Source organism: Ahaetulla prasina, chromosome 3 (genome assembly GCF_028640845.1).
Source record: "Ahaetulla prasina isolate Xishuangbanna chromosome 3, ASM2864084v1, whole genome shotgun sequence".
Classification (NCBI taxonomy): domain Eukaryota; kingdom Metazoa; phylum Chordata; class Lepidosauria; order Squamata; family Colubridae; genus Ahaetulla; species Ahaetulla prasina.
In genome coordinates, this window is record NC_080541.1 from 49,536,068 (window position 1) to 49,550,758 (window position 14,691).

At 34.2% G+C, this 14,691-nt stretch overlaps 1 protein-coding gene across 5 annotated transcripts in view; it reads left to right on the forward strand.

Moving 5' to 3' along the window:
- RB1CC1 (RB1 inducible coiled-coil 1) overlaps positions 1-14,691 on the forward strand; it is a 74,456-nt gene that overhangs the window by 23,256 nt on the left and 36,509 nt on the right. For all 5 annotated transcript variants that reach the window (XM_058174894.1, XM_058174896.1, XM_058174895.1 and 2 more), the window contains 6 exons: positions 2,489-2,659; positions 5,044-5,228; positions 8,335-8,521; positions 8,646-8,727; positions 12,905-12,966; positions 14,376-14,479. In XM_058174894.1, the coding sequence (XP_058030877.1) occupies positions 2,489-2,659; positions 5,044-5,228; positions 8,335-8,521; positions 8,646-8,727; positions 12,905-12,966; positions 14,376-14,479 (791 nt within the window). The remainder of the gene's footprint in view (positions 1-2,488; positions 2,660-5,043; positions 5,229-8,334; positions 8,522-8,645; positions 8,728-12,904; positions 12,967-14,375; positions 14,480-14,691) is intronic.

Here is a 14,691-nt window from a genome sequence, read left to right on the forward strand (position 1 = left end):
TATAGAGAGACAAGATGGTGAACATCCTTAGAGTGTGACTGGCCCAAAGTCATCCAGTTGGCTTACAGCTCTCACCATTGAGGAGGTTGCCCTTTATTTTTTAAAGATGCATTCATGGTTTTTTTTTTAATATGCATTCTGTCCTTCAAATGCACATGGTTTTCAGGGAATACCATTTATCCAGTCATTGGAAGGAATACCTGACTACCTTAAGTTAGTCATGTTTTGCTCTGTAAGTGCCCCAGGAATATCTCTTGATAGAAGAATTCAGCATGCTAAAATTATTATTGAAAAATAAGTGTTTCGACAGCAGAATGTAGTAAATTGAATTGCATAAAGATATCCAGGACTACTATAAAAATACAAATGATTTTGAATTGATCTGTGCTGTCCTTTAAATATTTTAAATAGCTACTGGACTGAATTAATTTATGGATTAAGAGATGGTATTGTAAGTGGCAACTTCAAATTTCAGTCTGTTTCATTAGATGAGGTAGATTAATAATATTAAATATTAACATGTTAATATATGGGCATGACATAGACATTTGCTTTGAATAAAAATTCAGAATAAGACACTGTTAGAGATTTGTTTTGAAAGAAACTAGGACTGTATGGTTTAAAAGAACTAATTTCTGTAAATACACCAAGACTTAAATAGTTTACTAAAGCTGCGCTTTTAAGACCATTTCATAATATAAATCTCATTAAATCCAGTTCTACCCTCCTGCAACTTTTATAATAGGTTTCTGTATATGGCACTCCCTTTGGACTATCTTGTAGAAGCCATTTTTCAATGTTTTATTGTGCTCTAGTGGAAAAGGAGGGAAGGAAAATATCTTCTGCTTAAGAAATGAAGGTCAATTTTACCATCAATTTGGCATCAAGTGTGCAACTATAGCCATAATGGCAGAAAAATAGTTGAAGATGATGGAATACAGCTTAACAATGAAGATTTGGTAACAGCAGTGGTACCCAAAGAAGGCTACAAATATTTTGGGGATTTGGATGCTTCCAATGTATTACAAAATCAAGTCAAAATACATCTACTAAATATAGTAGTATCATAAGGCTGGAAGGAATCTTGGAGGTCTTCTACTCCAGCCTCTGCCAAGGGCTTATACCATCCCGAACAAATGGTTATCTTGTAAATTCCCAACAATGGAACATCCACAATTCCAGGAGGCAAGCTGTTCTGTTGATCAATAGTTCTCACTGTCAGGAAATTCCTCCATATTTTCAAGTTTAATCTCCCTGTAATGAGCTCAGGTGCTACAGAGAATCAATGAGTTCTGAAAATTCTGAAAACAAAGCTAAATGATGAACATATCATTAAAGCAATTAATACCTGAATAGTCCCTACTATTTGATATGCAGCAGGAATAGTTGATTGGACCCAGATAGAATTTGATAATTTGATAAACAGGAAAACTAATGACAATTCACCATGCTTTGCACCCAAAAAGTAGTATTGATTGGTTGTATGTGAAGTGCTAAAATGAATAGAGGATTTGTAGAGATTAAACAAACTGGAGGAAGAAAACATGGCCTAAATGACTACATTAAGAAAAGCCAAGAATCTTTGATGAAGGCAGTCGATCAGGAAAAACTTTTGAAAATAATAAAGGTGAAGTCTGAATATAGAAAAGAAACAATTGAAAACCAATTTGTTAATTGGAAGAAAAAGCCAATGCATGATTAATATTTGAAGGATATAAAGGAAAAGCTAATAAAAACTTCTTGACAACTAATTTCATGAAGGCAAAAATTCAAATGTTACAATAGCTAATGTTGCCTTTGTAGTAAAAAGGATGAAACAATTTACCATTTTGTTCAGTGGCTACCGCAAAATTTCACAAACTGACTACAAGCAGCATCATGACCGAGTTGTCCAAATTCATTGGAAACTTTTCCAGAAGCTTGGATTTGAGTGTAGTTAAAACTATTGGATCATCAAATTGAGAAGATTTTGGAAAATGAGCAGGTTGAGATCTTAATGGAAATTTAACTTTCAAACAGACAGGCACCTTGCACCTAACATGCCTGATATAATAGTTATTGAAAAGAAGACAGTCTGGTTCATTGATATTGCTATTCTGGGTGATGCTAGGATTAACTAAAAATAATTGGATAGTTATGAAATAGCGGGATTTGTGGATCAAAGTTGAACTCTTACGGAAAAAGAAATCTGTTGTTGTACCAATCTTACTTAGAATCCTCAGTACTATTTAAAGGGCTTTGTCAATGTCAGGAAATATTGAATTTTTTTGGACTTGAATACCCTACTTTTACAAAAGACCACCCTGCTTGGAACTGCCTATATTCTTAGACATTACCTTAAAAATTCTTGGATCCTTGGTCAGGACTTAGTTTTCACCGGTCAGACTATGAATCTAATTGTTTGTTACCCACACATGATAATAATTTCCCCATAATTTCCTTTCCATAAGAAGCGATTCGTCATTAAATTTGTCTTTTTGTTTTTCAGCTTGATCCAAGAATTATACAGCCTTTTTTGGCAGACTGTAGACAGACAATTGCCAAATTAGATAATCAGAACATGAAGGCTATTAAGGGACTGGAAGATAGGCTTTATGCGCTGGACCAGATGATAGCTAGCTGCAGCAGGCTCGTTAATGAACAAAAAGAACTTGCTCAGGTAAGTGGTAATTGTTTTGAATAAGGCAAGATAGCCTTTTTTATAATAATAGAATGTTCTGAAAATTGTTCAATAAATTGGATTTGTTTAGATTATGCTGCTTCCTTTATTTTAACAGAACATAAATTTGAAATTAAACTTTTTTTTAAAATCACAGATATGGATATCTTCCTACAACAGTATGAAATTCACTACCTCATTCTTTAGTTCAGGCGCTGATTTTGGTGTTGATGTTTTAGTATAAATATATTTGCTGCCCAACTCCCAGTGATTCTGGGAGTCTTTGAAGACATCACCAGAGGTTTTCAAGTCAGATTTAAATTCTTTATCTCTGATGTAATCCCACTTTTTTTGTGTTATTTAGCACTGCTTTCATGATTAAAGTCAATGACCACTTATACTGAGATAATGTTCATCTGATGTACACAAATACATTTCCTATTATTTTTCTGAATTAGAGGTTTGTTGTACAGAAGCTGCTTAACTGAGTTATCCAAAAAATCAGCCATTATAGTCAAGCATCAGGAAATTGCAATTCAACAATTAGAAATAGTTTAATTCTATAATATTATCAAATAGTTTGCCTCATATGTAAGAACTATCTCTTTCTTAAATGTAAAGAATTAAAATCTTAATTCTAGAACATTTGGGGTTGTTTTTTATTTACCCCTATTATTCAGTACCATTGTGTTGTATGTTGTTTATTATTATACTTTTGTTTTTAATTCTCTGCTTTTTCTGTGATTGAGGCTTGGAGCCATGGGGAGTAGAACACCATAGGAATATTAATAATAAAATAAATATTATGGCTTAATAGACAATTAAAAAGAGTTGCTATGCGTAAGGCACAGGGCAGTTCCCGTCCTTGAAGTTTTACTTTTTTTTTCTTTTAGATCTCCCCCCCCCCCATATACATGCCTTTATTATTTTTATACATAACTCAAGGCAGTGAACTTAGACTCAGCATGTCTACTTTGAAGCTTTAACTTGGTTGTCTAGTTGTTTTATTGGAGGAGTTATCTGTGTACATACTGTATACACAATTTGGATAACCAGAAAAAGCCTTCAAACTAATTATGCTGAACTTTTAAGAGAAACATCCATTTCAAATACTTGCATAGTCCTAACATATGCCAGTTTATATAATCTTTCTTTTTCCTAGGTTAGATTGATTTGCAGTCTTCTTCCAATCTGATACAGGGGCTGGGATCCCTAAAGCTAAATACCCCAAGTTTTAAAGGTTTTCCTTATTTATTTCCTTTTAAGAGTAGCTTTCCTGGATCCATCTTATCACAAAGTATTTTCTGTAGTTGTCCTTTTCAAAAGTTCTTCTTCAAGCGCACATTTGTGCCTTCTTTTGCTCTAGAACCACTGGAGCACTTATTTCTTAATAAAATGCATTTTAAAAACCAGAGCATAAACAGTATTAATTTAATTCACTAATATGCCAATTGAAAACAACAGGAAAATGAAGATTGAAACATTGGCCGCAGGTGTAATCAGATTGTTTGATATTTTGTGTTATTAACACTGAATACAATTTTACAAAACTGTTTAAAAGTTAAAACTTTCCAATAAAAATGTATAAATATTTCTAAAAACAATATGTTAAGAAAGTAGTTCATGATAGCACCACAAATACAAATAATAGCATTCTAATGAAAAAAAGTATTAATAAAAACTCTAAATATTTAAAACTAGTAGCAGAATTAGTAATCTATGAATAAGAACAAAAATAAGAAAATAAATGTAGGTATTTTCTTATTGCATAATTACATGTGTATATAACATCTTATTCAATATGGTCAGTAGGTGGCAATATATTATAAGGATTCTGTCACTTAGTTTCTAACTTAATGCAACCTTGTTAAACCTAAATTACCTGCTGTTTTTATTGATAATAAAGTCATTTGGTGTCCTTTAGAATATTTTTATATGAAGGTATGAAACAATTGTCTAGAGCAGGGGTGTCCAACCTTCAGAGCAGAGATTGGCATTGGTCTGTGGCCCTCCAGGAACCAATCTGTGCAAGCTAGCAAAGCCCCAGCGAAGCCCCATCCAGCATGTGCGGGATCCAGGCAGTATGTGAAACCATGCCCGCAATCCTGAAAAAACCTGTCTCCATGGAACAGGTCCCTGGCACCCAAAAGATTGGGATGGCTCATTTAAACTATTATCTATCATTTTGCAAGATCTTAGAGGAGGACTACTGTAGTATTCTGAAACCATTTTAGCTATTAGTATGGATACCAATCAATTGTCCATAGATGATTCTCGTTTTTTAAAAAAGTCTTCTAAAGTTATTGGGAATGAATTAACATAATTTTTATTTGGTACAGAGAACAGAAAATGTTTATATTCTTACATCAATTTATTTTATTAAGGGATTTTTGGCTAATCAGAAGAGAGCAGAGAACTTGAAAGATCCTTCTGTACTACCTGACTTGTGCTTGAGCCATGCAAATCAACTGATGATCATGTTAAATAACCACAGGAAACTTTTAGATATTAAACAAAAATGTACTACTGCCAAACAAGAACTTGCAAATAATTTACAAGTCCGACTGAAGTAAGTGAAGCTATTGCAGTAATTTATTTCACCCCGTGTATTTTTTAATTGTATGTGTACTATTATTATAACTACTGTTTAGAAATTATATCCCAAATCTATCTTCCTTTCTTTGAATGAATTGCCCAGAACCGTATAATTATTATGTTCAGAAATCACCTGTTTAGTTTGTCCTGTCCTATCCACTCAGTTTGCAAATTTCCTTTGCAATTAAGTGCATAGGATTTTGTTTCTTTTATTGTAATATCTTCAATAGGTTCCTAGCACTAGTAAAATGTATGCACCAAGACAAATTCCTTGTGTGTCCAATCACACTTGGCCAATAAAAATTCTATTCTATTCTATTCTATTCTATTCTATTCTATTCTATTCTATTCTATTCTATGTATCTTTGAATGTGTGTAGTCTCATTTTTTCCAGCTTCAGATTAATGAGGAAATCTTGCATTTCCTACTTATATGATAATAGGGGAAAATACTATTAAAATAAGTGAATAAGCAGAAGAAACAAAGTATATGAAAAGGAAGCTGACATGTTGACCTTGGTCGCTTAGCAAATAAAAGTTACTGTGGAGAACCTTTTTCTACTGAGACTCTCCACATGAATAAAGACTGGAATGAACAATCTTTCTTGGATGAATAGTGGCTGTCTGTTGCAGGCACACTCTCATTTTGATTGCCTTTTTGGGTGCTTGGCAACTAGTTTTCCTTTCTGAGTGCTTGCAAAGTCCTGCAGTCACATGACTGCAATTTGTGATTTATTTATTTTTTTGCCAATTTCCAGCAAAAGATCTCCATTCAGAAGGATAGGGTTGCACTTATGCGTGTGACATCCGATTAACAACTGCTGCAAAATATGGTATAAAATAGGGTCTGGTCACACGAATGCTTTGATGCACAATCATATCAACTTATGACTGGAAATCTGGTCCCAATTGCAATCATAAGTTGAAGACTATCTGTATAATAGTTTATTTGAACAGTTGGCCTTTTTCGTTTTTATAAGAATATATGAAACAATTATCTAGAGCAGAACCACAAAGCATTGTGGTTGGTGAATTCACATTAGAAATTTGGATGGTATGGATTTTTTTAATTTATTTTATTTATTTTGTCACAACAGTATATATAAGTATAAGCATGAAATAACTATACAATATATAAGCATATATATAAGCATAAGTATGTAATAACTATATTAATTGGATATAATGAAAGGAAACAATAGGACAGGAACGGTAGGCACGCTTGTGCTCTTATGCACGCCCCTTACAGACCTCTTAGGAATGGGGTGAGGTCAATAGTAGACAGTTTTTGGTTAAAGCTTTGGGGATTTTGGGAAGAGACCACAGAGTCAGGTAGTGTATTCCAAGTATTAACAACTCTGTTACTGAAGTCATATTTTCTGCAATCAAGATTGGAGCGGTTAACATTAAGCTTAAATCTATTGTGTGTTCGTGTATTGTTGCAATTGAAGCTGAAGTAGTCTTCAACAGGAAGGACATTGTAATAGATGATTCTATGAGTTAAACTAAGGTCATGTTGAAGGCGTCGGAGTTCTAAGTTTTCTAAACCCAGGATTTTAAGTCTGGTGGCATAAGGTATTTTGTTGTATTCAGAGGAGTGGAGAATTCTTCTTGTAAAATATTTCTGGACACGCTCAATTGTATTAATGTCCGAAATGTGTTATGGGTTCCAGACAGGCGAGCTGTATTCAAGAATTGGTCTAGCAAATGTTTTATATGCTCTGGTTAGTAGTGTAGTGTTTTTGGAGAAGAAGCTACACAAGATTAAGTTTACAACTCTTAGAGCCTTTTTTGCGATGTAGTTGCAGTGGGCTTTGGCACTTAGAACATTTGATATTAAACTCCAAGGTCTTTAACAGGGTGGGGGTCATCTGTAAGGTAATGTCCATCGAACTTGTATTTAGTGTTTAGATTCTTTTTTCCAGTGTGTAAGACAGAGCATTTGCTGGTTGAGATTTGGAGTTGCCAAGTTTTTGACCATTCTGACACAAAGTCAAGGTCTTTTTGAAGGGTAGCTGTATTGTTGGTGGTGTTAAATAGTTTGACATCGTCAGCAAAGAGAACACAATTACTTATAATATGGTCACAGAGATCATTAATGTATAATATGAAGAGTGTTGGTCCAAGAACGCTGCCTTGGGGAAAGCCGCTATTGACAGGAACAAGATTTGAATAGCTTGAATTTGAATTTTATTTGAATAAAATTAATTTAATTTAATTTAATTATTTGAATTTTAATAGCTATTCGTGGAATGCAGTTACATTCTTAGGTTACTTTGTTTGCTTTGATTTTAATTGCATTTTAATCGTGTAACCTAGGGGTACCCAACCCCCGGTCCGTGAACCACCACTGGTCCATGGCATCCCAGAAACCAGGCTGTGCAAACAAGCGAAGCCCCATCCTTGAGATGGAGGCATCATGAGAAACCAAGCCCCTCCGGTCCACAGAAAAACTTCTCTCCAGGGAACCAGTTTTTTTTTTTAATTTGAATTTATATCCCGCCCTTCTCCGAAGACTCCGAAGACTTACTTTGTGTTAAGCAATAGTCTTCATCCATTTGTATATTATATACAAAGTCAACTTTTATTGCCCCCAACAATCTGGGTCCTCATTTTACCTACCTTATAAAGGATGGAAGGCTGAGTCAACCTTGGGCCTGGTGGGACTTGAACTTGCAGTAATTGCAAGCAGCTGTGTTAATAACAGACTGCTTAGTCTGTTGAGCCACCAGAGGCCCCTGGTGACCCGATGCCCAAAAGGTTGTGGACCGCTGATGTAACTTATCTGAAATATTCTGTGACTGAGCAGTTTATAAAGCTTTCAGATCATAAATAAGCAAATACCTGGTTGGCAATTATTAGAAGAGACAGTTCTTTGAGTGGCTACAGGCTGGTCAGTACTTCTGAATCCAATTTGCCTCACAGATTTGTTGTTGTGGAAAAAAATAGATTTGGAATATGAAACTGTCTTCATGAGTCCCTTGAGAAAAGGTATGGTATATATTTAACAAATAGCTATTCAGTAGAGGATTTTTCTTTTAATTACCAGTCCAAATTCTCATATTTTCACCTGTTCTGTAGGTGGTGCTGCTTCGTCATGCTTCATGCTGACCAAGATGGAGAGAAACTACAAGCATTGCTTCGCCTTGTAACAGAGCTGCTAGAAAGAGTGAAAATTGTAGAAAAGCTCAGTAATGTACCACAGATGTACTGTTTGGCAGTTGTTGAAGTCGTAAGAAGAAAAATGTTTGTGAAACACTACAGAGAGGTAAGTAACTTGAGCAGATAATTTAAACCTATAATATTTTATAAATTTATATCCAATATCTTTTGCTTTATAGAGAAAATGTGTTTGTACATTTGTATTTAATTTAAAAAATTTGTTTTTATAGTGGGCTGGTGCATTAGTAAAAGATGGTAAACATCTCTATGATGCAGAAAAAGCCAAAAGGGAATCTTTTGGAAAATTATTTAGTAAGTATCGTAATTATTTCTCTGCTTCAAGCTACAATGCCACAAACAACATCATAACATTAGAAGAAATGTGTATCTTGAATAAATTAGTGTTGATTTTTATATTATGCCTAACTATGTGCAACATAATTATAACATATGATGATTTTTGTAAGATTTGAAGTTGGCAAGGTGGGAATTAGCAAGATTCTGCCATACAGAACCATTATGCAAACTTTGAACAGATGCAAGGCTGGAAAAGATTGAGCAAGACTCCATTGACATGGAACAGGTCAGGAAAAAAATCTAGAATTTAAACCCTGGATGACAACGGACTCTGGACACAAACATAACATACACCTTCATTTTTATGTTTGAAAGTAACAGATTTTTTGAATATATGTTTTTTCTGGTCTGAATATTATGCTGAATCAATGAAGCTCTGTTTTTTAACAGTAGCGTTCCTGAAGAGTATGTTTGATGTGAAGTCTGACAGTTTTATTGAATTTAGCGTTGTGTCATGACTCACCCAAACTAAATGTGCATTTATAAGTCACAATTATTCATATGCCTGGTCTTAGTCATGCAATCCCATTATTGGCAAATGGGGTGGGAGTGTTTGTATGTGAGAGAAAAAAAGGTAAAGAGCAGCCATTTCTCATCGTCTTACTATCCTGTGCTATATTGTCCTGGGCACTTTTCTACCAGTTTACCTTTTATATCAAGACACTGCTAGAAAATGAAGAAGCTGGGATCATGAATAGTATTCTCTTCACTTTTCTCCTATTAAAGTTGTGGGAACCATTAAGAGAGAGAATACTGAAAGTGAACAAGAGATGGCTATAGAAATGGTGTTAGTGAGAATGAATTATATTCTTCAATTGTAGGATATATTTTTGTGGTGATGGATGATGACTTGTACCTGAGATGGCTGGGAAAATTTTGTTCTGCAATTCTGGGCCTAATCTATTAGAAGAGAGTTCAGAAAAGATTGAAATTGCAACATTGGGCACAGAGAATGGAACTGTACTGATAACACAGGATATAGAAGCACCTTAATGAGAATAATAATGAGAATACAAATACCAATGAAGAACAGGCCAAATTATTTGATCTATGTTGTTTCCAAGGTGTCATAAAAATGCACAGAATGTTGGGACAGATAAAGACAACCACAGGTTTTAATGCCTCAAGACAAGTATGTTTTGGTAGGCATTGTAAAACCTTGTGAGGGAAAACTGATGACTGGAATAGAGGGATTGAAAAATATAACTTATTCAAAAAGAAATAAGCTAGATAAAAGGGGGGAAGAGTGATATTTTTTTTTTAAAAAAGCACACATCTAGAAAGCCAGAAATATGAGCATGAAGATTTGGTTAGTGAGATTAAAAAAAAAACCCATTGAGATTATAAAGATATACATATCAGGCAGATCTGTATAATTTAAGAACTTTTTAGGGAGGAGCAATACAATAATGATGGCAGATCTCAACTACCTGGATACCCTTTGAAAAGCCATTTTGACTAATGCAACTCCCATTTCTTCTGTGGTCTTATTATTTCATTTTCCAAAACATTGATGAAGAGATGAGAGGATAGTCTGGTCTAGACCTGAACCTAAACAATTAGAATAGAATAGAATAGAATAGAATAGAATTTTATTGGCCAAGTGTGATTGGACACACAAGGAATTTGTCTTGGTGCATATGCTCTCAGTGTACATAAAAGAAAAGATACCTTCATCAAGGTACAACATTTACAACACAATTGATGGTCAATATATCAATATAAATCATAAGGATTGCCAGCAACAAGTTATAGTCATACAGTCATAAGTGGAAAGAGATTGGTGATGGGAACTATGAAACGATTAATAGTAGTGCAGATTCAGTAAATAGTCTGACAGTGTTGAGGGAATTATTTGTTTAGCAGAGTGATGGCCTTGGGAAAAACTGTTCTTGTGTCTAGTTGTTCTGGTGTGCAGTGCTCTATAGCGTCGTTTGAGGGTAGGAGTTGAAACAGTTTATGTCCAGGATGCGAGGATCTGCAAATATTTTCACGGCTCTCTTCTTGATTCGTGCAGTATACAGGTCCTCAATGGAAGGCAAGTTGGTAGCAATTATTTTTTCTGCAGTTCTAATTATCCTCTGAAGTCTGTGTTTTTCTTGTTGGGTTGCAGAACCGAACCAGACAGTTATAGAGGTGCAAATGACAGACTCAATAATTCCTCTGTAGAACTGGATCAGCAGCTCCTTGGGCAGTTTGAGCTTACTGAGTTGGCGCAGAAAGAACATTCTTTGTTGTCCTTTTTTAATGATGTTTTTGATGTTAGCTGTCCATTTGAGATCTTGCGATATGATAGAACCCAGAAATTTGAAGGTTTCTACTGTTGATACTGTGTTGTCAAGTATTGCGAGAGGTGGAAGTATGGAAGGGTTTTTCCTAAAATCTACCACCATTTCTACGGTTTTGAGTGTGTTCAGTTCCAGATTGTTTTGGTTGCACCACACGGCTAGTCGTTCGACCTCTCGTCTATATGCGGATTCGTCATTGTCTCGAATGAGACCAATTAGAAAGAACTGGTGGGAGAAAAAAAAAATGCTTTAATTTATAATTCTGTGACTTAGCTTGCACAATTTGTTTCATTTCTCCTGCACATTATTTTAGTGCTATTGTGAAAATTATGGTGGTGTGTAGCAAATCAGATAACTAGAATTGTGATTAAAGCTAAGACTAGAACTTCGCTTTTTAACTAATCAGGCATTTGTTTAATGCTTTACTTTTTTCTTTCTTCAGATATCTTGATATTTTGAAATAGAAGAATGTAATACTCATGAGAGAAGTATTACATGAGAAATAGAAGAATGTAATACTCATGTAATACTCAATCCTGAAACAAACATATTGTTATTTAGAAATTTTCCCAATTGAAACCAGGAACATTTTTGATTGTTCCAGGTTTTGGACAATACAAATTCCAGAGGAGTCTCACAGAGCGATTAGGGCAATGGCCCCCAACCTTTTGGCACCAGGGACCAGTTCTGTGAAGAGAGGTTTTTCCATAGACTGGAAGGGACATGGTTTCATGTGCTGCCTGTATCCTATGGATGGGGTTTTGCTTGTTTGCACAGCCCAGTTTCTGGCATGCCACGGACCGGTGCTGGTCCATGGATCGGGGGTTCGGGACCTCTGGAGCAAGGATGGTGTGCCTTTTCTCTCCGCCACATGGCCTGTGTACTGATCTGCTCATAAATTTTCCCAGTGCCTTTTTTTCTCTATCTACCCTTAACTATCACTACCCTTTTAAGTATCATATAACAAGTAGGAGGATGGGTAGGAAGTCTGTCTGTATTTATTATATTTGAATGGAAGGTCAGTGGCCTGCTCATCATCTCCATCTTCCTGGTGTTTTCCTTTCACCACCTCCCTTAGCAATCTCATGCCACTATCCTTGAATTTAAGTGTAGCATATCCACTTGCCCTGTTTACCATTTCTAATCTCTTTATGCTTTCCTTTACCTATTTCCCAATATATATAGCCAATATCACCCTAGCTCCCTTCTCTTCCCATCCTAAAACAGTTCTACCCAAAATGTGTGTTTCAGTTCTAGGTCCAGGCAAAATATCTCTAATCAAAATGATTTTTTTTTAAAAAGGAAGGAGATCTCTTGATTGAATAGAGAAATATTAGTGCTTTGTAAAGCATTAGAAGAGAGCACTTCAGAAAGTGATGAAGCATAAGGAAAACATTGCTTAAAGTATTAAAGCAGCCATGTTCTCTACAAGTCTTGGGATAGCTGATTAGATGGCTTTCCTAGTTGTCTTCATTTACCTTGCAATCTCACCTGCCCAGTCATTCTGACAAAGCTTTGACAAACAACTACACCAAAAGTTTAATACTTTAATTAATGATTTAATACTTAAACGAAGGATATTTCCTTTGTACTGTTAATAAAATACCTCTTCTGCCAGCTTTATTATACAAATATTCATATACTTTTGCGTTGAAAATATTTTGATCTTTCTGCTTCTTTTTGAGGCCTTCACACATTTTCTTGAAAAGTTGTTCAATTTAGTCTTGAAATTTGATCAAAGTGAAAACTTAACTTTCCTTAGAAATAGATGATAAAGTATTCTTTCATGTTAACAGATTTTCTTACTCGTGAATAAAAAGAGCAACCTTTATTTTTTTCAATAGGGAAATCTTTCTTAAGAAATCGTTTGTTCAGAGGCCTTGATGCCTGGCCACCATCCTTTTGTGTGAGTATTTTATCTTTTTTTAAAATGAAGAAATCTAGTTCTTTTCTAAGAGTTTTAAATAAATAGCCTCCTGGGGAAAAGCCTATAGATATATAGTATTGGCAAACTTGTAAGTAAAAAATATATAGGCTTTTTATGCAATAATTTGTTTGTTATAAATTTCTTGTATAAATAATATATATTGCTGTAAAATATTTTAAAATATTAATTGGTGTTATATTTATTTGTATATGTCTTTAAATAACTATGAACAGCTAATTCATATTTATTGTAGTTTTGACTAATTTTTTTGCAGTAAGTAAGGAAATACTGTATTGTGAAAACTGAATAGACAATATATAAAACTTGATTCTTATTTTTCAAAATTTGTGATAAGCATTTACATGTTGATGACCCTTCACATGATGAGAGACAGAACCAATAACTTAAATAACTTAAGTTTAAACAAATACCACAGAAATGGGATAGGAATAAGAATTGTTCCTCTCACCCTTTCCCCTTGCTGGCAGATGGTAAACGGGAACACTTTTAGATCTCTTTAGATTACTCCTTGTTGGGAGTAATCAGATTTTGAATTAATTTAATTTATGTTAGAATATGGGGGGCTTTTTGTAGCTTTACCTTTCTGCAAGATGGTACTACATATTTAGATAATGTATTTATTACAAGAGGTGAACAACCTGCTGATATTCATATGTGGGATTATAGCTGCGTGGGTACTCATACAGAATTTAGAGCTGTATTACTTACTTCCACTGAGCTATCTACAGTAATTTAAATATATTTCCTATATAATTACAGTAATTCAGATCTTAATAGTATATAGTATAAAGTCAGATTTATTTTCCTTTGATGTGGTCTATTTTCAATTGTACTGTATTCAGCAGTAAAGAATTGTAACTCTGCATCAGTAATATAATCAATCGCATTATTTTAATAGCAACAGGTTTAATTGCGACATATCTGACAGTGCTTTCTACATTTTGAATAACATTTAATGTAATGTAAAATGTAAGCAATTATATAATCTCTGCATTAATATTCATTTTCCAAAATATTTTGTATAATATTTCTCCATTAATATGATATATGAATGGCATTTATAGTCTGCTTTATCACAAATAATCTCAATCTCTGTCTCCATGAATGCCTCATATTAGCTCTGGTAGTTCCTCCAATCATCCAGAGTAGATTGGAGTATTGAGAAGAGCATTGTTTCCAGATGGAATCATACCCATTCATGACTACCAGAATGGAATTATTGATAAAATCCACTTTGAAAAAAAGTATTTCATATTAAAACTCTCAGAACAAAATATAAATGCAGCTATTAAGCAGCTGTTTATAGATTTTATGTCTCTGAATGTTTGCCTATTTTAATCATGTATACATTTCTTTTTTATTTACAGACTCGAAAACCTCGCAGATTTGATGGTGAACTTCCTGATATTTCATTATCTGATTTGCAGTTTCTTCAATCCTTTTGTCCTTCAGAAGTACAACCATTACTCAGGTAAGGTATTATTTTAATTACCTGAAATAAAGAGCTTCTGCCAATTAAGAAATAAAATTGCAAATAATTATAGGAAAAATACTTTTCCGCCCTCCCTTTCTGGTTCATGAATATGCAGCTAACCAAAAAATACAGATTTCAGCAGTCTCTGTAAATGTTAAAAGACTATTTATATAGCATATTCATGATCAGGTTAAAATGTCTGTATATCA